The following is a 24,812-nucleotide window of genomic DNA, read 5'->3' as shown; positions in this document are numbered from 1 at the left end:
CTCAATTTACGTCGGATCTGCGTTCCTTTCACCTCTATCACCGTATCTCGACCTCGGTCAGCCACCGGGTTCCAAACCCGATTCATTATTCCACCCCGTTTGCCCCCGCCGACTTCTCCTTTACCTTTTAAACCCACCTTCTCCGGACCACTTTCCCGCAGATCAATTGTCTTTTCTACACACACCATGGGTTCTGTCGCTCCTTATCAGCGCAAGCACAAGGTCACAGTGGTGGGCTCCGGTAACTGGTAAGAAGAGATCAGTTTCTAAAAGGTGGATTTGTGCTAATTGTGTGCTTATTCAATAGGGGCTGCGCCATCGCTAAGATCGTTGCCGAAAATGCGTCCTTCCACCCCGACCTCTTCGAAGAGAAGGTAGAGATGTGGGTATTTGAGGAAAATGTTGAGATTCCGAAGACTTCTAAGAACTACGATGCCTCAAACCCAGGACCTCGAAAATTGACTGAGGTGATTAACAATGTCCATGAGAATGTCAAGTACCTCCCGGGGATCCAGTTGCCAGTCAACCTGCACGCCAACCCATCTCTCGAGGATGCAGTGAAGGACAGCACCATCCTCATCTTTAACCTGCCCCATCAGTTTATCATTAAGACTTGCGAACAACTCAAGGGCAAGATCCTCCCTTACGCCCGTGGTATCTCTTGCATCAAGGGTGTGGATGTCAACAGTACAGGTATTCACCTCTTCTCTGAGACCATTGGCAGAATCCTAGGCATCTATTGTGGTGCCTTGTCTGGTGCAAACATCGCCAACGAGGTCGCTCAAGAGAAGTGGTGCGAGACCAGCATCGCCTACGATCCCCCGCACATGGACTCCCAGGTCCCCACTCCCCAGCGTTCGCCTTCTTCCTCCACAACCAACTTGGTCGAGTTCCAGCATAAGGACACCTCGGGTCAAATCTCGGAGGTCAAGTTGCAGGCCTTGCCGTCGGAGTACCCTCCTGTCGACCATGCCGTGCTGAAGACCCTCTTCCACCGCCCTTACTTCCACGTCCGTGTTGTGAGCGATGTTGCCGGTGTGTCTATCAGTGGCGCTCTTAAGAACATTGTTGCTCTGGCCGCTGGCTACGTTGTCGGCCTGGGATGGGGTGATAACGCCAAGGCGGCTATCATGCGTGTGGGTTTGATGGAGATGGTCAAGTTCGGAGACGCGTTCTTCAGCGCCACGATTGACACCCGCACCTTTACCGATGAGAGTGCCGGTGTGGCAGACTTGATCACCAGCTCCAGCAGTGGTCGTAACTTCCGGTGTGCCAAGTTGAGCGTTGAGCGCAACCAGCCTATCGAGGAGATCGAGAAGACTGAGCTCAACGGCCAGAAGTTGCAGGGTACCCTGACTGCTATGGAAGTCAACAGCTTCCTGAAGAACCAGGGCATGGAGGCTGAGTTCCCTCTGTTCACTGCTGTTTTCCGTGAGATTTAACCCCTTCTATATGTGATTGCTGGGTCCAAGCTAACGTTGCACAGGTATTTTGGAGGGAACCATGAAGGTCGAGGATATTCCTTCTTACATTGAGCGGTAAAAAAATTGTCCTAATGTCCTTTGCTTCTATGTTTGTGTTACTTATCAAAACTTTTGTTTCCCTTACAGCCCTCCTCAGGCCCGAGCCCCGACTTCTGCACCACAAGATTCTAACGAGGATAATGGCGCTCGGTTCAGTGCTGCACGATTATAAATAGGGCTAGGATGGATCTTTGGAAATTGCGTGTATAGACTTTCATGACCTGTATTTATGAACGGCAGATTATATTCTAGACATTTGATCGAATCTAAGACTGTTCAAGTGCAGACAAGAAACAACATGCATGTCGACGTGTGTTGACAAAAGATACCAAGGAAAATGCATGATGTCATTCCCCGCGCGGTCTGGGCTCTCTCCAGGAACATCTGAGGGGAACGCCAGGTCCTCTGTGCCCGACTTTTCCTTCCGTGCTTTTTCAGTTCTCTTTTTTTTTCCCTTCTTATATATTCGCTGAAGTCTCATCTCTCTGTTCTCTTCACTATCGCAGTGAAAGTAGGGTGAATCGTTCCAGATTCTCCTGTACTCTCACGACCTGTTAGTTTAGATCCGCATTCATCCAATCGTTATCGACCCGTCGCAATGGCCTCCCCACCTCAGGTCTACTTGCTACCACTGAAGGATGACGGTTCTCCAGATGTGCCCGGCGGGTACATCTACCTGGCACCTCCGCCGAAATCTGGATACGTGCTTCGTTTCATCATCGAGGGGACGAGTTCCATTTGCCGACAAGGCAGTCTCTGGGTTAATATTCCCGAGGAGGGAAAGCCCTTTGAACGTTGGTCATTCCGGGAGTTCAGGTAGATCTTCCCAGTTCTTATATGTTGTGTAAATTGAGAGTCGCGGTTGCTGAACGGAAGTAGACTGCAGCCCAACTTCAATGAGAACATTCAGATCGATATCCCCGTGACATCCGCGGGAGCGTTTGCTTTCTATACAACATTTTCTCCGCTACCGGAGTTCTCAGTCGAGGAGGTGTCTGCTCCGGAGCCGACCCGGACGCCTATTCACTACATCGATGTGTCGCCCAAACTTACCCTTCAAGGGAAAGACCTACCGCTCAATGCACTCTCCATCTTCTCAGTGATCTCGAAGTTCATGGGTCAAAACCCGGCGGACTGGGACAGACACCTTCGTGGAATTGGTCAGCGGAACTATAACATGGTTCACTTCACACCCCTCATGCAGCGTGGCTCGTCCAACTCGCCCTATAGTATTTTTGATCAATTGGCATTCGACAACGCCTTTTTCCCTAATGGAGAAGATGATGTCTCTTCTTTAGTTGCGAAGATGGAGAAAGATTATGGTCTTCTCACATTGACTGATGTGGTCTGGAACCACACAGCTAATAATAGCAAGTGGCTGGAGGAGCATCCCGAGTCTGGATACAGCGTGGAGACCGCGCCATGGCTGGAGGCAGCCCTCGAGCTGGACTCAGCCCTTTTGAAATTCGGCGATAACCTCCAGGACATCGGTCTTCCAACTGAGTTCAAGACAGAGGAAGATCTAGTGACAGTCATGAACGCGGCGCGCAAGGAAGCCATTGATGGAATTCGTCTATGGGAATTTTATGTTCTCGACGTCAAGAGCGACTTTAAGAAGATTTTGAACGAATGGATCAATGTAACCGTCGATCCTGCGCTCATCGAACGGGACGAAATGCAGCAGTTCAAAAACTGGTCGCTCATGCAACAAGCCAACGTTCTCCGCGAGATTGGTATTCCATCCGTCAAGCAGGTTCTCGGACGTTTTGACCGCGCTGTCGATCCGAAGTTTGGAGCAGTTGCTTTGAATATTCTATTTGGGGATTACGATGAGGGACAGACCGACCTCGCTGAGGTTGAAGAGTACTTGTCCCAGCTCCTCGACGAGGCCAACTTGCCATTCTACAAGGAGTACGATGCAGACGTTGATGTTATTATGGACCAACTGTTCAATCGCATCAAGTATCTCAGAATTGAGGATCATGGTCCCAAGATGGGTCCTGTCACCAAGGAAAATCCATTGATTGAGACTTACTTTACCCGCCTTCCCCTCAATGATGTCACGAAGAAACACGACCCCAAAGCCCTAGCCTTGGTCAATAATGGTTGGATCTGGAATGCCGACGCCATGAAAGATAATGCCGGGCCTGATTCCAGGGCCTACCTACGCCGCGAAGTCATTGTCTGGGGCGATTGCGTTAAACTTCGATACGGCTCCTCTCCCGCAGATAGCCCTTTCCTCTGGGACTTTATGACGCGGTATACCCGCCTTATGGCCAAGTACTTCGTTGGTTTCCGAATCGATAATTGCCATTCGACGCCGCTGGTGGTTGCAGAATATTTGCTGGACGAAGCTCGCAAAGTCCGGCCTGATTTGACCGTGTTTGCGGAACTGTTCACGGGCTCAGAGGAGGCCGACTATGTCTTCGTCAAACGATTGGGCATTAATGCTCTGATTCGCGAGGCTATGCAGGCTTGGAGCACGGAAGAGCTGAGTCGCCTTGTTCACCGTCATGGTGGTCAGCCGATCGGTAGCTTTGAGATGGATTTACCTTCTGCTGGCAGTAGTCATGCCATTGCGTCAGCTAGGTCTGGCAAGACTAATGAAAACATCACTCATATTCGACCCTGTCCAGTGCCGGCCTTGTTCATGGACTGTACCCATGACAATGAGCTACCTGCTCAGAAACGCGACGCCAGGGACACTCTTCCAAATGCTGCCCTTGTGGCGATGTGCGCCTCTGCAACTGGAAGTGTGATGGGCTACGACGAGGTATACCCCAAACTCATCGATCTTGTCCATGAGACTCGGCAATACGTCTCTCCCTCCTCTGATTCTGAGAGTCTTGTCGTCGGGTCTGGAGACGGTGGGATTGGTGGTATCAAGAAGCTTCTAAATGAACTCCACACTATGATGGGTGTTGAAGGCTATGACGAAACTCACATCCATCACGATGGTGAATTTATCACTGTCCACAGAGTCCACCCTAAGACCAGAAAAGGCATCTTCCTGATCGCACATACCGCGTTCCCTGGCCATGAAAGTGGCGCGATTCTCGCTCCCACTCACATCGCCGGTACCAGTGCCAAACATATCGGATCGTGGCAACTTGAAGTTGATGCTAGTGGTGAAGCAAAGGAAAATATCCTAGCCGATGACAAGTACTTGAAGGGTCTTCCCAGCCATACCCGCGACATAGAAGGCACCAAGATTGAGCAAAACGACAAAGACGTCAAAATCTCCGCACTGGAGTCACTTGTTCCGGGGTCTATTGCTCTTTTTGAGACATGGATTCCTGGCGCAGATCATACCGATGGATTTGAAAACAACCTCGCCAATGGCGCGGATGACGCATTCTCTGAGCTCAGCTTGGTTGATCTGAATTTTGTGCTATACCGGTGCGAAGCTGAAGAGAGAGACTATAGCGACGGTCAGGATGGTATTTACAGCATTCCAAAGCAAGATCCTATGGTCTATGCTGGTCTTCAGGGCTGGTGGAGTGTCCTTGAGGATATCATCAAGTATAACCAACTTGGTCACCCGCTCTGCGATCACTTGAGAGAAGGTCAGTGGGCTTTGGATTACATTATTGGTCGCATGGATAAGGCAGCTTCCAAAGAAGGATATGTTGCCTTGAAAAAGCCTGCTGCATGGCTTCGAGGAAAGTTCGACGCTGTCCGCGACTTGCCCAACTTCCTTTTCCCAAGGTATTTCGCGATCATCGTGCAGGTTTCATACAATGCTGCGTGGAAGAGAGGTATCCATCTCCTTGGTGACAATGTGCGGCACGGCCAGGAATTCATTCATCAACTGGCTATGGTCAGCGTTCAACAAACTGGCTATGTGAAATCCGCATCCTTGTGGCCCACCAAGATGGTCCCCAGTCTTGCAGCCGGCCTGCCTCATTTTGCAGTAGACTGGACAAGATGCTGGGGAAGAGATATTTTTATCTCCATTCGTGGCTTATTCCTTTGCACTCAACGCTTTGATGACGCTAAGGAGCATATTATCGCTTTTGCAAGTGTGCTGAAGCATGGCATGGTCCCCAATTTGCTGAGCAGCGGAAAATTGCCGAGATACAATTCTCGGGACTCCGTCTGGTTCTTCATGCAAGCTATCCAGGATTACACTGAAATGGCGCCAAGCGGCATTGATATCTTGCAAGAAAAAGTCCCAAGACGGTTCTTGCCTTATGACGACACTTGGTTCCCCTTCGATGATTCTCGGGCATACTCTCAGACCCCGACTCTTCTCGAGTGCGTCCAGGAGGTGTTCCAAAGACACGCTTCTGGCATGTCTTTCAGGGAATACAATGCCGGTCCCGAGCTTGACTGCCAGATGAAGCCTGAAGGCTTCCAGATCGACGTTAAGGTTGACTGGGGAACGGGTCTAATTTTCGGTGGCAACCAGAATAACTGTGGCACTTGGCAAGACAAGATGGGAGAAAGCACTAAGGCTGGGAATAAGGGTTTCCCCGGGACTCCCCGTGATGGTGCTGCTATCGAGATTACCGGTCTCGCCTACAGCGCTCTAGCATGGGTTGCACGTCTCCACGAATCCAAGACCTATCCCCATGAGGGCGTCGATATCGGCGATGGCAAGAACATTACTTTTGCCGAATGGGCCCGCAAAATCAAGGACAACTTCGAGAGGTGCTACTTTGTCCCCCTTGATCCCAGCGAAGATAGTCAGTACGAGGTGGACGCAAAAGTCGTCAACCGCCGAGGAATCTACAAGGATTTGTATAAGTCTGGCAAGCCCTACGAAGACTACCAGCTCCGCGCCAACTTCCCCATCGCAATGTCGGTCGCTCCAGAGTTATTCACGCCTGCAAAGGCTCTCGTCGCTCTGTCAATTGCCGACTCCGCAATTGTGGGCCCTGTGGGCATGGCGACACTGGACCCATCTGACCTCAACTACCGTCCATACTACGTTAACTCCGATGACTCCGATGACTTTGCGACTGCCAAGGGTCGCAATTACCATCAGGGTCCAGAGTGGGTCTGGCAACGCGGCTATTTCCTCCGTGCTCTATTGCATTTCGATCTCCTGCGCCGAAAGACGCCTGAGGAACGGACTGAATGCTTCCAGCAAATCACCCGACGACTTGATGGTTGCAAGAAGGCATTGCGAGAGAGCCCGTGGAAAGGGCTAACAGAATTGACGAACAAGGCTGGGGAGCATTGTAATGATTCGGTGAGCTACTTCCGTTCTGATATATTTCTCATTTTGTACAGTGCTAATCAAACATATAGTCACCCACCCAATCCTGGTCCGCCGGATGTCTGCTCGACCTTTACTATGACGCATCGAAGCATACCTAGATTTATTTGCTTTTCATTTTTGGATACACGATCAATTGGATATTCACCTAAACACATATTAGATATCATGCATTGTTACGGAATAAGGGTAGATGGGGCAAAGATGATCCATTGGGGATTATCCTACGGACGTCCACTAAGATATGTCCTATACTTACCTAGGTAGTCATATATACACGGGCCTCTTCTGGTATGGCGCCCTTCCTCGGGCCCCGCTTGAGGGTTAGTGCCGGCCCTGGCCCGCTTTTACCACTTGACCCCACTGTCATCCATCTATAAAACACCGCTTGCCCTCTCCTCCTCTTATTCATACACTTTCCCTTCTCTTTCCCTCCTTCTGCTCCCTTTCTTTCTTGCACCCCCACTGTTGCCTAAGCATTGGCCTTCAGCCTGATGAGCATGCTGATTTACTCCTATACTGTGAGTCTGATACAGTCTATCCTCAGTAAAAAATAGTGTAGTGCGTTAGTTATTATGTGCCTAGTAGGTAACTAGGCAAGGGTAGATCTCTTTTATCTATACTACGGTGGTTCTGTCAGGAATAGATAAAGAAAAGGAGAAAAGGGGCCCGATTAAAACTCGCACTCACTCAACTGGAACCTAGCTACAACATATATTGTACAGACTGACAACGATTTCATGGCACGTGGTCTGGGACCTGACTAATCCTAAAACGGCAACTGATCTGATCGGCACTCTTCACGATAACCCAATTTCCTTATCCCACCCCATGAATGCCAAACTTTAAGATTCTTCTCATTTCGAGTTCATCGATTTTCGGTGGTTGAAAGATGACACTACCGCTACAGGAACTGATCTCTCCGCCCCAGGAAGATAACCCAACAGCGCAGGAGACATCACTACCGCATGACGAGATATCACTACCTCACCGGGAAGAAACATCACTAAGCAAAGAAGAGGCATCGCCACCCGAGGAAGAGACATTGTCGAGACAGCATCGTGCGCCCATCCATGCGCCCATCGTGCGCGTAGCTGCGAAAGCTCTGGTCGAGAAGAATATCCCCATCGTGGAGTATGGGGAGCAGATCCAGTGGCGCTACGGAGACCCTGTGGTCCTTCTGGTAAGCATCAAAGCTTTTGTGGTATTGACTAGTCGACTCGTTGGGCATTTCTAAACGTCTTGAATTCTAGCGCGTGGAGTGGGCAGTCCCCGATGAACTGCTCTCGCTTGCGTCAGAAATTCTATCAGGCCAGGGTTTCCCTTCTGTGCCCCTACCCACAGGAGTTGCTTACAACGGAGAATGGTATCGAGGTTGCATTATCCACAGGCTGGGCGAGAGGTGTCCGGTATATCTCTACCCGCTGTCATTTGTAGGCCTTGAGCTTCAGGACACCTGCGAAGTCACATCCACCTTTGACCATACGCTCAAGATCTTGACGCCCAAACCTAGCAAATACATGGTTTCGTTGCTCCGTCATCTCCTCAACCACCCGCTTGACGAAAGTTTCACACTTCGAGTGAAAGATGATCTACTGTCTTTTATGTGCTTTTACATTTTACGTGAAAAGCCGCTGAATACGAAGGATGGGGAATGCGACGACGATGAGAACGAAGAAGATTACCAAAACAGAGTCGGAGAAGCAGTGAGAGAAATGGAAACTTGGGATTGGGGCCCCGGTGAAAAGGACTATCTGAGGATTTCTGAATCTATACTCCGAGACTGTCGGACTATGGATCAGTTAACTAGTTGCTGATGAGAAAAGACCATCTCCGCATGCCTGAATCTGTTCTCCGAAACTGTCGATCTATTGGCCGGCTCTGAGCGCCCAAGTACGTGTTGAAAGAACATCAATAAACGTAGTAAGTTAATGGAATATTGGTACGTTTATTGACCAGGTGTTGAATCCGTCATGGCTAGAGCTAGGTCCATTGCATGATATCCCCATCAAAGGGAAATCTCCCACGATTCCCAGAAGCTTATTGCAATTTCCACTCTATTATCACCTCCGCTCTCCTCTCTGTTACCCCCCCTAACTCCTTCGCTCCTCCAGCATTTGACGAAATAACTCAGCATACGGAGAGAAGGATAGGAGGATGCAGAGACGAGAAGAACTGGATCCACGCGAATGCCTATCATATCAAGGCAACAAGGCGACACCGGTGACTCGTCACACCAGCTTTCTAATTGCTGATGAGCGCCAAATCCTCCGCGCTCAAGGTGGCCGCAAGCAAAGGGCGAATTTTTGTATGCATCTGGTATAGCTTGCGAACAAAAGCGAGTAACTCGTGCTTGGGCTGCTCCAGATATCCCTTGAAATCGATAAGACTTCCATCGTTGACCAGCCAGGTCAGGATTACCTTAATATCGTCGACGTCCCTCACTGCTTTTCTCTTACTTGCGGGACGGGTGGAGTTGGCGATAAATGCCCATCTCTTGAGCTTGGTGAGGACGAGGACGGAGGGTGCAATGATGGGGACTTGAGCGCCATGATTGATTAGCGAAAGCTTACTCTAGTAGAATACACAGGTACTCACTTGGGGTCTCCTCAACACGTCCCGGCAGGACATTGGCAGTGACGGAGCGAAGAGAAACCGAATTTGCGTCAGGTAACTTCAACTGTCTGCCTTCTCCCCCACGAAGAAGCTCAACTGGGATGGGCCTATCATCCCCTCCCGAAAACACAAGTCTGCTGCTGGGGGTCACAGTGAAGCAGGCGTTGGCCTGGAGAAGCGGGCCTCGCTTGGGTCCGAATCCACGATTACATCAATGTCCTGAGTCAGATTAGCTCATAAATCATGTTGAGACGATACAGAAAATATGAACCTCAGTTATTCTCGATCCGCCAATGAGAGACGTCGGATATCCGCCCATGAACCCATGGCGAATGTTGGCGCGAGTGAGAGCGACTGTTGTTTCCTTGGCAGCTGCATCGAGAAGAAAAGAGTATGAAAGAGAGAGGGGATACAAAGATAGGCAGAGTAAACAACCTTGGAAGTAACCACCCGTGGACGGTATATTCGGGGAAGTTACTACCCAGGGACGATAACAGATGGAAGGTACGCCTATATGGAAGGAAGATTGACTCAGTTGATGAGACTTGTTAGCTGCGTGCATACTACAAGCTGTCGTCGGATGACCGTTGGTCTACCATGGGGGATTTTATTGAATCAAATTCATGTGATACTGGTGCCCTGGTTTATAGAATCTCAACTAGGCCTTGGAGATATTGAACATCTCGAAAAAAATACCCAACGTCTTTTACATGGCGTACTCATCGCTGACTGCCACAACGTTCTTAGGCTCTTCGATGTGCCTATAACAATTAGAGATAGACAGAGAGCTTCAAATCCCACAGAAATTATTGAAGGCTATCCTTGTAAAGAGGAGAAAGTAAGTCAGACTGTAAGAGTACTTCGTCGTTGGTGAATCTAACTCAATAGTTACAAACCATCTAGTTTAGCACTATAAGAAATATTCTAAATAGATCGTCGTTAAAGGTTCTCTTCTAAAACATTCATAGGTCCTTATTTAAGCATCCTCATTCACCTGGGCAAACGCTTGTGCTTATTTATACGCATTTGTTGTTTTCCAATCTTTTTCTAAGCGTCTCTCTTATAGTTATGATGTAACTAGTTAACTAGTTAGATGAAGCCTTAGGGTTATGCGCATAAATGATGACTCAGCTACATGCAACCGGCACCGGAAGCCGTCATCGAAGGTTTGGTGAACAGGAGACAACAAAGGGGAAACTCACCGATTGTTCACGATCACTTCTCGAAAACCATACCAAAGTACTTGAACAACTATTGCAACCCAGAAAGCAATCGAATCATCTCCAACAGTTGACCATCCCATCTCCCTGACGTCAGCCATTTCAGCGATCAACGGAATCCTCCCGCATGCCCTTGACGAACTACTAGCTCCGACAGCCCCTCGCTCGTCGAAGTGACCACAGAAACCCGAAGTGCAGAGGCTTTCTATAAACCAGATTCATGTCTCTCACGGCATCAGCGGCCTCCGCGCTGCGCTGACGTTACTTGCCGACGGGCCTGATGACGGAAGCAAGAGGCCGTGGCGTCCCAACGATCCGGTGAAGGAACAGCGCGATCTGTACACGCAGTTTGTGATTAGCACCGCGTTGGGTCTCAGTGCCTTTTTGGCGTTCTGTGTACGTGCTCTTTGTTGCTATGGTATGTAGGTTTTGATCGCTGACTGCTTCTAGATCTTACGACCAAAATGGACCGAGTTGTATGCCGCGCGACGACGACAAAGAAATGCTGCTTCGCGGTTACCTGAGCTTCCAGATACCCTTTTTGGTTGGATACCCGTTCTCCATCAGATTACAGAAGAAGAAGTGCTGCAGTCTGCGGGCCTAGATGCATATGTCGTATGTTCGAATGCTTTGGCTTCTCTACCAGACCATGCATGGACACTTGCTAACTTGCATCTCTGGGTAGTTCTTATCTTTCTTCAAGTTTGCGATCCGATTCCTCTTGGCTGTCTTTATCTTCGCTGTTGCCATAATTCTCCCTATGCACTACAAATACACCGGCCAGTATGGAGTTCCTGGTTGGGATAACCCCCCTGGCAATAAGACCACGAGTCCAATTGATGGAAGTGAAAAGGAAAAGCCGGTTACGGACCCTGCATATCTGTGGATTTATGTTTTGTTCGCATATGTTTTCAGTGGCTTGGCCATCTACATGCTTCTTGACGAGACGAAAGTAATCATCCGCACTCGGCAAACCTATCTCGGGAATCAGACCAGCACTACTGATCGCACCATTCGCTTGTCCGGTATCCCGCACGACTTGGGAACCGAAGACAAGATCAAAGAATTTGTGGAAGGCCTGCGAGTCGGCAAAGTTGAGAGCATCACGGTGTGCCGGAAGTGGCGCGAGCTGGACGAATTGATCGACGAAAGAATGAAAGTCATCCGTGAACTTGAGAGAGCATGGACGAAACATATAGGATACAAGCGACCAAAGAGCGATGGAAATGCATTGCCGCTGACCGAGCAACAACCCCGTGATGCGGACGATGAGCGATCCGGGCTCTTGTCCGGACATGATAACGAGCATGTCTTGGGTTATTCGAATGAAAGACCCAAAGTTCGTATCTGGTATGGTCCATTCAAGCTTCGTTTCCGGATGATCGATGCAATCGATTACTATGAGGAAAAACTACGGAAGATCGATGAATATATCCAAAACGCCCGAGAGAAAGAATATCGTACTACCGAGATTGCTTTCGTCACGATGGAGTCAATCGCCGCATCCCAAATGCTTGTGCAAGCGATCCTTGATCCACACCCGATGCAAATGTTCGCTCGACTTGCGCCGGCGCCGGCAGATGTTATTTGGAAAAATACTTACTTGTCTCGTACTCGACGAATGGTTCAGTCATGGTCCATCACCTTCGTCATTGGGTTCCTGACCGTGTTTTGGTCTGTTCTCTTGGTCCCTATCGCCTCATTGCTGGAGCTGAAGACCCTTGAGACGATTGTCCCCCGGCTGGCAGAGTTCCTCCAGGAACATCCGATCATCAAGTCGTTGGTTCAAACGGGATTGCCTACCCTCGCATTCTCGCTGTTGACGGTGGCCGTGCCTTATCTTTACGAGTGTAAGTTTTCCATCGAATAATCCCCCCTCATGTAGTTGTTCAAATCGCTGACTATCTTTGCAGGGCTGTCAAACAACCAAGGAATGGTCTCACGTGGTGATGTCGAGCTGTCCGTTATCTCCAAGAATTTCTTCTTCTCGTTCTTCAATTTGTTCCTTCTGTTCACTGTGTTTGGAACAGCGAGTGGTTTCTATGGGTTCTGGGAAAGTCTTCGGGATGCATTCAAAGATTCTACAACTATTGCCCTCGCATTGGCCAATTCCCTCGAAGGCCTCGCTCCATTCTACATCAACCTGTTGATTCTTCAGGGGTTAGGCCTTTTCCCCTTCCGACTCCTCGAATTCGGAAGTGTCGCACTATACCCCTTCCAATTCCTGTCGGCACGCACGCCACGGGAATATGCGGAGCTGTCAACTCCTCCCAAGTTCAGCTACGGTTTCTCCATCCCGCAAACCATCTTGATATTGGTGATCTGCGTGGTTTACAGTGTGTTCCCGAGCTCGTGGCTGATCTGCCTGTTCGGCCTGATCTACTTCACAGTCGGCAAATTTATCTACAAATACCAACTGCTGTATGCCATGGATCACCAGCAACATTCCACTGGCCGCGCGTGGCCGATGATTTGCAATCGCGTATTCGTGGGGCTATTGGTCCATCAGCTGGCCATGATTGGCGTTCTGGCTCTGCGCCGAGCCATCACCCGGTCACTACTCCTGGTGCCACTTCTAGGCTTCACCGTTTGGTTTTCATACTGGTTCGGGCGTACATACGAGCCCTTGATGAAATTTATTGCCCTCAAGAGTATCAATCGGGACCAGCCGGGTGGTGGCGACATCTCCCCCTCGCCTTCGTCGACCCTCTCACCGCCATCAGGCCTGGATCGCGATAGCCTTCCGATCCGTATTGGCGGACAGGACCTCGAATTGCGGCTAAAGAAGTATGTCAACCCGAGCTTGATTGTCCCGCTGCATGCTGCCTGGCTTCCTGGTCGCAACCCGGCTCGAGGCAATGGAAATGGCGCGTCCGCGTTCGAGGTTCATCAGACACAGAATGTTTGATTTCCCGGGTTGTGTGGATTCCAGGTGTGCATGATCCGATCTATCCTTGTGTTGTTTGTTAATACACTCTTTTTTCCCTGCATATGTTTTTGACCCGTCATGTTTTACGATCTTGATACCTCGTTCGCATTTCACTATCCTGTTCTGGTATATTTTCATGGTTATGATATCCTTGCGTGACATGTTCGCTTTCCTTCTGTCCGGCTCGTCTCGCCTGTCCCTCGCTATTCCCCTCCCACGCAGTATTTGAATTTGTTATTTGATTTTCCAATCCTCTTGTTTATATGTTTCATTGTTCATGTCAGAGTCGAATATAGAGTCTGTACAGTACTGTTGCTCTCTGGATTTCGTGCTTTCTAATAATGTGGGTTATTTACCCGTCAGGCGTGAGCGGCTGCCTTTTCGGACACACAATGCAGGCTCCACTGAGGCACATCTCGTCGGATTCCTCGGTAAAGATATCGGGTTCGCTTAGGTTTACTCTTTTCTTGCATTCCTCAGTTCCAAAATAAGCCCGCAAGAAACGTGGCAGTGTCTGAGCACAAAGTCAATCAAAAGTCTAACCGAAGAAAGAGCGAGAAAGCTGAGCCCTCGTGTTTCTCTCTGGCCAATGCAACCCGTATTTAGATGTATGAGATTAGTGCAATTATCCCAAGAAAAAAGGGTGTCTAAAGATTTGACTTCAATGGTGTGGTCTGAGACATCATTCTGCTAGGGGTCACATCACCATTGTGACCTATAGTTAGACATAATGAAAACAATACAATATCACCCTTCTTTGCATCCGAAGGTTGAATCGGCAAATCGATTCGATCATTCGATCTAACCTCCATCGCGGACATACCTCGAATACTTACGGAATCGCCGTCTTCTGGAATCCCTTGGGTCCACATGGTCGGGGGCACATTCCTGAGCAGTGGGGGGTGGCACAGTTGTCTCTCTTGCGGTGAGGAGATGAAACAGTAAGAAAAGAACAGAGACAAAACAAACTATCCTTGGGCATTAAGGAATGTGGGATATGCTGAACTAAATACTAATCCAATGATCTTACTATTGTGTTATTGTTATGATCATCATCATACGATTAGAGACACATGCATGTAAGCGGTGAGGCGTCGACTAAGTGCCAAGCCATGCGCTGCATCCGGGGCGCATTCCTTAATTCCTTTCCCGAGATCCTGTGGAATGTCAGTGTTGCAGATTGATAGTGGATTCTCTTTTGAACGAGGATTCTTTTTCCTGGGTTGTAACGGGGTGTCGATGCTCCAGGGCTGCTACGGTGTCTTAGTACAACATGGATCTATTTGAATTGAACCATGGAAATGGAACAAGACTTGGATGCATAAAGTTAAGCTTGGTAGTTAGGCCCATGGATCAGTAAACCCTAAACCACCGTGCAAATGTCCAGAGATGTCCATTCCATAGTGGAATGACAGTAGCTGCATTGACTGCATTGATGCATTGATGCATTGACTGCATGACTGCATCATACAACCACTAGTACTAACCACCTACCTAAAAAGGTATATTCGTTTCTTACATGTCGCTTGACGTGCTCCACTTTTTCGTCGGATTTCCATGAGGCACATCTCGCCCTAGAACTCGTTCTACTGTGTAAGTGTCGACGTCAGAACGGTAAATTGTAATTGAAAATTAACCAGATGGCAAACTTAGTTAACTTTGTTTTATCTGGAAATGGTGAGGTGCAGTATTTAATTAAACAAGTCAGCCCTTGCCTCGCCCTCGAATCTGTTAGGTTTCATTTTATCATATCAATTCCCCGTCGCTGCACCGCTTTCAGACGGGAGGCCGATACAACCTTGCACTTGGCACGTTCTCCATTCAACTTAGTATCAAAGGTCGTGTGTAAACTTTTCTTAAATGTGAGTGAGCTACCTTCTCGAATTAAATTACTCGCAGTTGGGTTTGAGGAATTGCAGATCAGGGGGCTTACTACTGCTCTAGACGATTTATCTGGGGGTGAACACTTGTGTTGTATAAACTTGGTGGAGATATCTTTTCCATCCGGTCTTTGCGTCACTCAATTGCAAGCTTTGCATCTTGCTTGGTGTATTTTCGACTGAAGGCACTTCTGTTCTGGACACCAATTAATTAATTGCCGTCAAATTCACATTCAATCCCGACGTTTGATTTCCAAGCAATGTTCTGGAATTGAACAAAGAGACTGAGCGCCACTGGTGAATATTAAGTCGCTCTCTTTGGTGGATGGGTATATCAACATGCCTGAGCTGCGGTCTTCAAGTCAAGACTATGCCCGTCAAATATCAACGAATGCCTCAACGCACACCAAGCAAAGATCAACGAGGTCAATCCCCTCAATTTTGAAGAAATATGAGACACGATATATGTCACACAATCGACATCTTTCAAAATGCAATTCAACGAGCAGCTCATCCCCTTCCGCTGCAAATGTTACACCAGCAGAGATTCTACTGGAGATTTTTTCCATGCTGACACCGCGCGACTTCGACAACGCCCGGCGGACATGCTCACAGTGGATGCGGGTTAGCTTAAATTACAAGCTACTTGAGAATATGTTGAAAAGAGCAGGGTGGTGGGATGCATGGCTACAAGACCGCCAAACGGCACGCATCCCCCGGTTAGATGAGAGCGAGGTCTGGAGAATGAGCCGTCGCTTTGCGACAGAATGTCTCCTTTCGGGGCGAAAGTTGAATATCGAGAAGCCCGACTTTTTGACTACCGCTGTGGTAGACTTTTCAAGTCTGTCTGGTTCTACGAGAAGAAAATCCCGCGCTCAACTTCAACCGGCTTTGCAGATGGCCGAAGGGAAAGGGTCGGGGGTGTCAACTTTCAGCATCAGCAGCTGCAGCAACTACCTGCTCGTGACGACAGGCTGCATGATCTATGTTTATAGTCTTCTGGGTCGAAAGTCTAGGCCAACATCAACAGACTTCGGCAATGATGACTTGGCGCTAGTCTCGCGCATCTCGTGTCCATTCGATGTTCTCTCAGCAGCCATTGATACCAGCAAGCCCCAATTCACCGTCGCTGCATTGCTTTGCAACCGCGTTGGCATGGTCTGCAACATGGATATGGCTTGGGCCAAAGAGTCATCTACCAAGGAATCTCATTCTAATAGCAGAGCCACCTCATCCCGCCACTTCTTCTACAACATCTGCACGGTGGATAACCCACCCCGAACAGTTGCTCTATGTCCCGGCAGGCCGATAGTCGCCTTCGGCTGCGCCGCGGGCATCGAAATCCACAGCGTGAACGAAACAAAACGCAATGAACAACGCAAACACTTCACCCTCCCCCACCCCTCAGAAATCCTTCATTTCCTCCCAAGTAGTCCAGCGACACCCAACGAGCTACGTCTCATTTCCTCGCTATCTGGACCAGGCTTGTACGAATGCAAATGCCCCGCTTCGCCCTCCCCTTCATCTTCATCCTTCTCAACATCACCAAAACTCGACCCAAAAAGCAACCATTTTCATTTCCTCGCCGATATCCAGACCTTCAACAACCGCCGCATTCCCCATACCCCATCCCGCAGCTTCGTCCGCGCAACACACTGCCACCACTATCGCGCCGTCCCCATTAATGACGGCTTCCACATCATGTTCATCGAGCCACGCACAAGCCTACTATGTATAGGCACCGACTCCCCAATCGGCGGGCCAACAAGCCTAACCCGCGCATTCGTCTGTATTCCGCCTTTCTCAAGCACCCAAGACCGGCAGACAAAGACACCACCTCCATCCCCGTCTCCCTCAAACACAACACCGCCACCAGCAGATCTGCCAGTCCCAACAACCTTCACCGCGGGCTCCGACCTCCGCTGGGGCCTCCGCGTTGTCGCCGCCTATGGCGACCGCCTCGTGCTGTACTCCATTCCCTTGGACGTATTCAACGTGATCCGCAAAGAGCGTGAGCGTCAATCCGACGGGGTGATGGGTACCAGCGACCTCGCACTCGACTGGTACGTTGACTCGGAGCGGCCCCGCAAGCGTGGTGAGAGTCTGGTGCAGAACCAGAATGGGGATTGGGAGTTCCTTTTGTCTGTCTCCTACCGGCCCACGGCTATGATGTGGCCATTTAAGATCTATGGAAAGGAGATTGGGTCTGTTAAGGGGACTGTCGAGCTTGCTTTGCAGTCTTCCGAGGGTGGTGTTAGGGTTTGGGCTTTCGGGAAGGATGGCAAAGGCACGGTTTTGGATATTGATACTGGTGATGTTCCTACTCGGTCTCTTGGTGTTGGTTCTGATGGGGGAGTGGAGGATCTTGGTATCGTTCAGAGGACTGGCTTGGGCGGATTGCAGGGCTCGAGGAAGCGGAAGTTCGAGGAGGTGAAGGCTGGGTTCACGGGTCGATATGGTGCTGGTCGCTATTCGGAAGATGTCAAGCCTTGTGCTGCTGGTGTTCATGGGATACATCAGGAGCCGTCTGTTCGGCGTTCGTCCTTTGCAGCTTGCATTATAGATTTTAAGATTCCCTTGTATTAATATACATATCTACTGAATATATCAGGTATCGAGGTGTCCGTTTCGCAAATTTGCTCTTCCTTCCTCTTTCGTCCTGACTTGTCTCTTCCTCTTCCTCTTCCTCTTCTCTTCTCTTCTCTTCTCTTCTCTTCTCTTTTCCTTGTCTTCCATCACCATCCATCTCTCTTCTTGCATCTCTTACCTCTCTTTTCCATCCATCTGTCTCTTCCATCTTCCCTTGCACCTTTCACTGTCGCTTCACCTTTCAGGGTTCTAAATAGTTCCCTGGCCCATTTTACGTGGTGGACCAGTAAGTTGACATTCACGAATTATGTTTTGAATCAATCAGTCTCAATCTTTATCTGGTTTTACTCGTATAGACGTGACAGCCGTTCACGATGGGCTCAACTCCACTCGCCCGTCTCCCTTGCGACTGCTGGGTACAGATACTAGGATATCTACCAAAACAGGATTTGAATAACCTGTCACGAGTTTCCCACGACATCCGTGACTCAACTGAGCTCTTCCTGTATCGAAGCATTCACTGGGACTGGACGAAACCCCCGACCCCCAAAATAATGGCCCTCTTGCAGACTATCTCCAAGCGACCGGAGTTGGCTGACTACATCTGGCATGTCAGCTTTGTATGCTGGGACCCGGAATCCGAGCAAAGAGAGGATTACCTCCCCAGAGGAGGGGTGGCTGGCTGGGCTAAGTTGATGATGCATTTTCAGCTCGCTCTCGAATGGTCACGGAAGGTGGTTCGAGACGCGAAATGCCCGTCAGAGCTCATTACCAGATGGCACGGAGCACTGTATGATGGAGAGCCGCACGCCTACGCCGCGGTGCTGATCTCGCAACTGCACAACCTTCGCAGCCTTCGACTGAACTTTTCGTTCGTGCTTGAGGGTGGCTTCGTCGGGGAAATGTTGCATCATTCTCTCTTCGGGGACGCACCCCCTGGCGCACTTAGCCGGTTTTCGAAATTGGAAATGGCCGACTATGCAAGCAACTTGCCTTCCTCGGACTTCCACCGCAATCGGAGATCCGTCGAGGCCTGTCAATTCGTCCCCTGGTTCCACCTTCCTTCCTTGCACACTCTCGAGATATGGCTCCATAATGCGGATGAACTCGTTGCTTCCCCTCCGCAGACGTCGCCAAGACACTTGAATTTGCCAAACTTACGCAGTCTTGTTATTGCCAAGACACGTGCAAGGCCCCAGTACATCGCTACAATACTGTCTCAACTGCCATATCTGGAGTCCTTGCATGTGGGCTTGGCCTACAATTGCCGGGCAACAGCCGACTTTCTCTGGAATCTTGAGCGGCTCCTTCCTGCCATACAAAATCGAGGACAATCGATCAAGCATCTCTCTCTCAGCGTGGAGATTCTCCCATGTTGTCGCGCAAGCGGCCTTCTGAATCCGCCGCATGAAGGTGGGAAGCGTTTTCGTGGCTTTTTGAATAAGTTTCCCAAACTGAAATCGGCCTCTTTACCGCTTCAATTTCTCCTCGGTTGGGGTAGTCGCCCCCTCAAGCTTCGGGACGTACTGCCACCAACTCTTGAAGCCCTTCATATAAGCTCCGACCTCTGCCTAGAGTCAGATTGGATGTTATTCGAATATGAATCACTCATGGCATTGGAGTTATTAATGAGACACAAAGAAAGAGGCTCTCACCCTTCTCTCCAAACTTTCTCCTACCATGGAGTGCATGTGCCCGATGCTGAGCGCGGTGCTCTGGTCACCGATGAGGGATTTTACTTCCGCTACCTGGTTAAGCGGGAAGCGTTGAATCTATTCTGTTGCCGGCTAGGGTACAATCTATTTCCTCGTTATTCTGACTGTGCAAATGGTTTCATGGCGAAGAGTGTGACATTGATAAACGATGTCACTTACTGTCTCCCTTGGCCGTTCGTAGTGGTCGACGAGCTCCCCGCAAGCATGCCTCGATATTCTATCTCCAAACCGGCCAGACCATCGAATGCGGCCTCTGCTAATTTGAACCCAACTGATGCCAACCCAACTGAGGCCAACTGAACTGATGCCAACTTGACAATCCAACCTGACGCATATCCAACCTGACGGTCAACATGTATGAATAGCTAATACTTTCGGAAAAGGAAAATGGAAATGAAGAAAAAAAATTACATAGCGAATATGATTTGTCTCCTCTTCTTAGGTCCCTTCCATCTAAGATATATAAGCATTTTAGCCCAGGTGCAGGGCCCGAGGTCGGCTTCAACGAGATACCTAGCCATGGACCCTGATGACGGCATAGGGCTAACTTTCCAAGGTTGGCCCCATATCCACCAAATAACTATACAAAGTAAGAATATTTCGCTATGCTGGTAGAAGCTGTAATGGGAAAACTACCATGGAATGTTGAGTTTCAAGGCCGAAAGAAGTAATATCATTGAACTTATTGAACTTTTTATCCACTTTGACACGCTTAAGAAATGCCCCGTCATAATTAACTTGATTATCTCAACACAGCTTATTTCGTTTCCGATTTCTCGCGACGGGCGCGAACACCTTGAGCCAGAGTCTCCAGTACTGACTCGGTATCCTCCCAGTTGATGCAAGCATCCGTGATACTGACACCGTACTTGAGACCGGCCTTGCCCTCCGCGGGGACCTTCTGGTTGCCTAACACAAGTCAGTACAAACAGCTCTCTATAGGCATCAAAATCTGCAAAAGACTCACCCTCGTTGATGTTACTCTCAATCATAACACCCATAATAGCATCCTCACCGGCAGCGAGCTGCTCAGCAAGCACAGCAGCGACCTTAGGCTGGTTCTTGTGGTTCTTCTCCGAGTTACCGTGGCTGCAGTCAACCATAAGACGGGGACGCATGCCCTTAGCAGAGAGCTTGGACTTGGCATCCGCGATGCTGGCAGCATCGTAGTTGGGGCCCTTCTTGCCACCGCGAAGAATAACGAAGCAATCAGGGTTACCGACGGTTCCGACAATGGAGACAACACCGGGCTTAGTGACGGACAGGAAGTGGTGGGGGTGCTTGACGGAGCCAATAGCATCAACAGCGACATCGAGCGAGCCGTCGGTGCCGTTCTTGAATCCGACGGGGAAAGACAGACCGGAGGAAAGCTCACGGTGGACCTGGGACTCCGTGGTGCGTGCACCGACAGCACCGACCGACAGACAGTCGGCCAAGAACTGGGGGAGATTGTGTCGAGCATCTCGCTGGCGATGGGCATGCCCTTGTTGGTCAGGTCGACGAAGAGCTGGCGCGACACGCGGAGACCCTTGTTGATCTGGAAGCTGTTGTCGATGTCGGGATCGTTGATCAGACCTTTCCAGCCGACGGTTGTGCGTGGCTTCTCGAGGTACGAGCGCATCACGATTAGCAGCTCGTCGGCGTACTTCTCCTTCATCTTCAGTAGGCGATCGCAGTATTCAAGGGCCATTTCTGGGTCGTGGATGGAGCATGGTCCGATCACTACCATCAGACGCTGGCGCTGGGTATCTGTGCCATGGACAACCTCGACGGCTTCTTTACGTCCTTGGAGTACGGTCTGTCGTGACTTCTCGGTCAATGCGATCTCATGTTGGAGGAGATTGGGAGGGGTGAGAGGGTTGTAGCCGAGAACTAAAGCTGTTAGAGACCAATTACGAGTAAAATACTGCCAGACTTACTGCGAGAGTCTTCCAAGTGATCGTGGTTGCCCACATTAGGGTTATCAATGAAGAACTGTGGAATTGGCGACGTCAGCAATGTGAAATTTACGATCAATGAGGGGCTTGACTCACCGACATCGGAGGCAGAGGAGGGGGAAGAAGATGGAGAGGGCAGGTTTCAGGAGGGCGATTGGGAGAAATGGAGAGTAATTGCAGTGAACAGAAGGATATCAAGTTCTTTAAAAATAAGAAAAATAAGAAAATAAAAAGAAACGGCTCGTGAATGAGTCAAAAGCTCAGAGTATAAGAATTTCCACGTGATCCTCGGTGAATCTCGCCCGGCGCTGGAGTTCCAATCACGGCGAGCGCATTATAAAAATTTGTGGAAAAATGTGGACATTAATATGTTAATATGTTATATTAATATTGATACGAGAAGCCCCCTTGCATGCAATACTGCTGAGCCTGCTGTCACCCTTGAAATAATATGTTGTACATGTAACCTGTGATTTCACCCTCTAGCCTCCGCATCCTTCAGATTGGCCCTTGTTGCACCCGACGGTCAAGCTCCTGCAGTCCACGAACCAGGTCTTGACATATATCTGCATGTTGTTCCTTGACAGATTGCATTTGCTGCCGGTATAGCTGCATTCGTGCTTCTTGCGCCTGGAACAGGTCATCAAGGATCCGACTACACCCCTCTCGGTAGATCTCCAGGACTCGACTGACAGTGGCCTTTTCTGCTGCCAGCTGAGTGGACAAATGCTAATTCCCAGTTAACATGGTTACATGCACATAGACAGTTTTGACTAACCGAATTAGTTTGTTGAAGCAGGTGGTGTGCGTCCTTCTGCGCCACTTGCAAAGTTGATATCCATTCCATATCGTCATGACCGCCCATCGTAGAGGTTCGGTGCGATTTAGCAGCTGGCTGTGTTGACACCGATATATCTGTGCGGAAAGATTGGTCAAGATACTCGTGACTCTTCGAAGGAGCACCACCTAATGCTCTCTCGTCGATCGTTCTCTGTGAAGAACTTGCTTCAATCGTCGATGCTTTCTCCGACTTGGCCGCCTCAGCAGTATCTTTTTGAGAAAATGATGGGCGGTGCTTCTTAGGCGGCGGCCATGGGTGAGATCTCGCCAGTTTTTCCGTTTGGATTCCATATTCCAGGAACATGTCTCTCTTGAACTTGGTCCACATGAGTCTGTCATATCTACTCTCGGTGGAGATACTGCACGACTTTCGATCGTATTCACTTGGACTGGCGTCAGAGTCACTGGTTGTCTCTTCGTGGCTCTTTTCGTCATCCAGGTCAAACTGAGGTGCAACCATACTCTTGGCTGACTGCGGTATGAGTCGGGGACTACCGTTGCTGTCGACAATGCTGGTCTTTGGGACTGATTTTGGGAGCTGGGGAGAAGCGGAATCCAGTTCCATTAGGGATTCTTTGGTGAGAAGAGGCTTTTGAGACTCCGGAGTATGGCTCCCACGTCCCTCAATCCGTCCTGCTATGAGCTCATCGAACTTTCCCACATTTGAAGTCTCCAACGAGCTATCCGCCTGGCTTTCGCACATGTTAGTGCCGTGTGAAGAAGTGGTCGGTGCAGATCTTATGGGTTGCAAGGTGGCAAATCCGGGGATATGTTCCATTCCCATATGGTAATCAAGGATTGAAGGGCCATCACCTAGCAAGCCTCTGCCGGTTTCGAAGTCTGAAGAGCTCGCTGTAGACATCCTGTCATCGCCCAGAAGCCTCCAGAAGCCTGCGTCATCTGCCTCTTCTATCTCCTCCTCCTTGGGCGGAAGTTTCTTGGCAATCAATGCTGGATTAACAGTCTCAGGCTCATTTTGGTTTTGGTGCATCTCAACTGGAATTGTTCCGTCCAGTACGTTTTCGATCTTCGGAGGTTCCAGCACTGTGTCGGTCGGCATTTTGTGGAACTGCTTTTGGGGAGATTCCTCGTATTGTACTGGATCAGATGAGATGACGAGAGGTGCAGCTTGGTTATTGACTGGTTCATTTTGAGAAGGCTCTGCTCCGTGGAGTGCAAGAACCAGCTTGTTACCAACACTCTCTGCTCTACCACGATGTTTGCGATGACTCTTCTCATGAACTGTCTTCGTCTGACTGTTTTGTTTCTTCGAAAGTGCTCTTGACTCCCGGATGGTGACCTTTGAAGTAGTTGTGTGAGACGGTCCTTTGAGATCGACGTCAGAACTTGAGGATACACCGGGCATCATATGAACAGTTTCGTCTTTACTTGTTTGTCTATTGGACTGTGCCCGATGCTCTAGGATGCTGACTTTTGAAGTACGGGACGGTCGTTGGCCATAATCTTCGAAATCCGAGGATGAACCGGTAGTCACCGATGTGCAACTTCTTATCTCGACGACGACACCCCCCGCTCTGGTATTTCCACGCTTGTTGTGGCCCTCTGTCAGTGGCGAAGGTTGGTGCGGAGCTTCGGGCGCATTCTCATTGGGCTTCGTGACATGGTCTTTGTTTTGCCCGTCCAAGGGACCCGTGTCAGGAGGTTCACTATTACCCAGAGGGACTGCAGGAGGCAAAATGCTTGCAGTAAGCGTTACCAATGGCAATTGTGGCCCTCTTGTGCTACCCTCTTTGGTAGCAGTGCTCTTCTTCGTGTTTGACTTCCTGCGTTTGGCCGGGGCTGTTTGTGGCTTTGACGGTATTGTTCGCTTGCTTCCTGTGTTTTTGGCAACTGTCTTCGGTCGGTTCGGGTCTGTATCGACTACGGAGGTGCCCCCACGGGTTCCTTTATTCTCAGCTATCTCATTGGGTGTAGGACGAAGATCTTCATCCCAGTCCACTTCTTGAGGATTGGATTTGGGCGGTCTTGGTTTTGTGAGCTTCAGTCGAACAAGCTTCGACTCTGAAGGCTGGGATGGAGGGGCTTTGTGTTGTTGGCGACTTGGGCCTGTGAGACCGTGTCCCGAACTCGCTGCGTCTTTGACCGTCGCCTTACTCCCGGTGTCTGGATTAATTGGTGCAGGTGAGACCCGAGCTGTCTTCATGGTTGCTACCGTCGTACACTTGAAATCAGAGCATGAAGAGGGACGTTGTAAAAAAAAAGGAGCAAAGGGAGCTCTCCAGAGCTTCCCAGCTAATGAGGGTGCTGAACTAAGCCCAGCTCCAGCATACGGCATGAATCACATGATGCCTCAACTATAACTTCGAATGTCCTACTAT

General features: G+C 49.6%; 9 protein-coding genes across 9 annotated transcripts; 6 read left to right on the top strand and 3 right to left on the bottom strand.

Moving 5' to 3' along the window:
• Positions 1-186: 186 nt before the first annotated feature.
• On the top strand, positions 187-1,695 carry N7489_009959 (glycerol-3-phosphate dehydrogenase family protein; the record flags this gene model as incomplete). The annotated part of the gene is made up of 4 exons (XM_056715708.1): positions 187-248; positions 308-1,431; positions 1,487-1,538; positions 1,611-1,695. 4 exons carry the CDS (start codon positions 187-189, stop codon positions 1,693-1,695), a joined length of 1,323 nt encoding a protein of 440 aa, XP_056563330.1.
• Positions 1,696-2,121: 426 nt separating this feature from the next.
• On the top strand, positions 2,122-6,848 carry N7489_009958 (putative glycogen debranching enzyme Gdb1; the record flags this gene model as incomplete). The annotated part of the gene is made up of 3 exons (XM_056715707.1): positions 2,122-2,339; positions 2,403-6,720; positions 6,780-6,848. 3 exons carry the CDS (start codon positions 2,122-2,124, stop codon positions 6,846-6,848), a joined length of 4,605 nt encoding a protein of 1,534 aa, XP_056563329.1.
• A 791-nt stretch (positions 6,849-7,639) lies between these two features.
• N7489_009957 (uncharacterized protein) lies at positions 7,640-8,564 on the top strand (the record flags this gene model as incomplete). The annotated part of the gene is made up of 2 exons (XM_056715706.1): positions 7,640-7,930; positions 8,001-8,564. The coding sequence occupies 2 exons, from the start codon at positions 7,640-7,642 to the stop codon at positions 8,562-8,564; spliced, it is 855 nt and encodes a 284-aa protein (XP_056563328.1).
• Positions 8,565-8,991: 427 nt separating this feature from the next.
• Positions 8,992-9,550, bottom strand: N7489_009956 (uncharacterized protein; the record flags this gene model as incomplete). Its single annotated transcript, XM_056715705.1, has 2 exons — positions 8,992-9,287; positions 9,346-9,550. Coding segments are annotated over 2 exons (501 nt in total), but the record flags the coding sequence as incomplete, so codon positions are not given.
• A 948-nt stretch (positions 9,551-10,498) lies between these two features.
• On the top strand, positions 10,499-13,491 carry N7489_009955 (putative DUF221 domain protein; the record flags this gene model as incomplete). Its single annotated transcript, XM_056715704.1, has 5 exons — positions 10,499-10,534; positions 10,800-10,979; positions 11,034-11,198; positions 11,269-12,433; positions 12,497-13,491. 5 exons carry the CDS (start codon positions 10,499-10,501, stop codon positions 13,489-13,491), a joined length of 2,541 nt encoding a protein of 846 aa, XP_056563326.1.
• A 2,240-nt stretch (positions 13,492-15,731) lies between these two features.
• On the top strand, positions 15,732-17,978 carry N7489_009954 (uncharacterized protein; the record flags this gene model as incomplete). The annotated part of the gene is made up of 1 exon (XM_056715703.1): positions 15,732-17,978. The coding sequence occupies one exon, from the start codon at positions 15,732-15,734 to the stop codon at positions 17,976-17,978; it is 2,247 nt and encodes a 748-aa protein (XP_056563325.1).
• Positions 17,979-18,355: 377 nt separating this feature from the next.
• On the top strand, positions 18,356-19,996 carry N7489_009953 (F-box protein; the record flags this gene model as incomplete). Its single annotated transcript, XM_056715702.1, has 1 exon — positions 18,356-19,996. One exon carries the CDS (start codon positions 18,356-18,358, stop codon positions 19,994-19,996), a length of 1,641 nt encoding a protein of 546 aa, XP_056563324.1.
• A 457-nt stretch (positions 19,997-20,453) lies between these two features.
• N7489_009952 (3-deoxy-7-phosphoheptulonate synthase) lies at positions 20,454-21,735 on the bottom strand (the record flags this gene model as incomplete). Its single annotated transcript, XM_056715701.1, has 5 exons — positions 20,454-20,605; positions 20,664-21,135; positions 21,198-21,568; positions 21,616-21,670; positions 21,730-21,735. 5 exons carry the CDS (start codon positions 21,733-21,735, stop codon positions 20,454-20,456), a joined length of 1,056 nt encoding a protein of 351 aa, XP_056563323.1.
• A 396-nt stretch (positions 21,736-22,131) lies between these two features.
• Positions 22,132-24,637, bottom strand: N7489_009951 (uncharacterized protein; the record flags this gene model as incomplete). The annotated part of the gene is made up of 2 exons (XM_056715700.1): positions 22,132-22,362; positions 22,412-24,637. 2 exons carry the CDS (start codon positions 24,635-24,637, stop codon positions 22,132-22,134), a joined length of 2,457 nt encoding a protein of 818 aa, XP_056563322.1.
• Between the last annotated feature and the right edge of the window lie 175 nt (positions 24,638-24,812).

The sequence above is a fragment of the Penicillium chrysogenum genome, assembly GCF_028827035.1.
Source record: "Penicillium chrysogenum strain IBT 35668 chromosome Unknown utg000005l_segment0_segment0, whole genome shotgun sequence".
Lineage (NCBI taxonomy): Eukaryota > Fungi > Ascomycota > Eurotiomycetes > Eurotiales > Aspergillaceae > Penicillium > Penicillium chrysogenum.
This window is presented reverse-complemented; position numbering and strand designations above follow the sequence as displayed.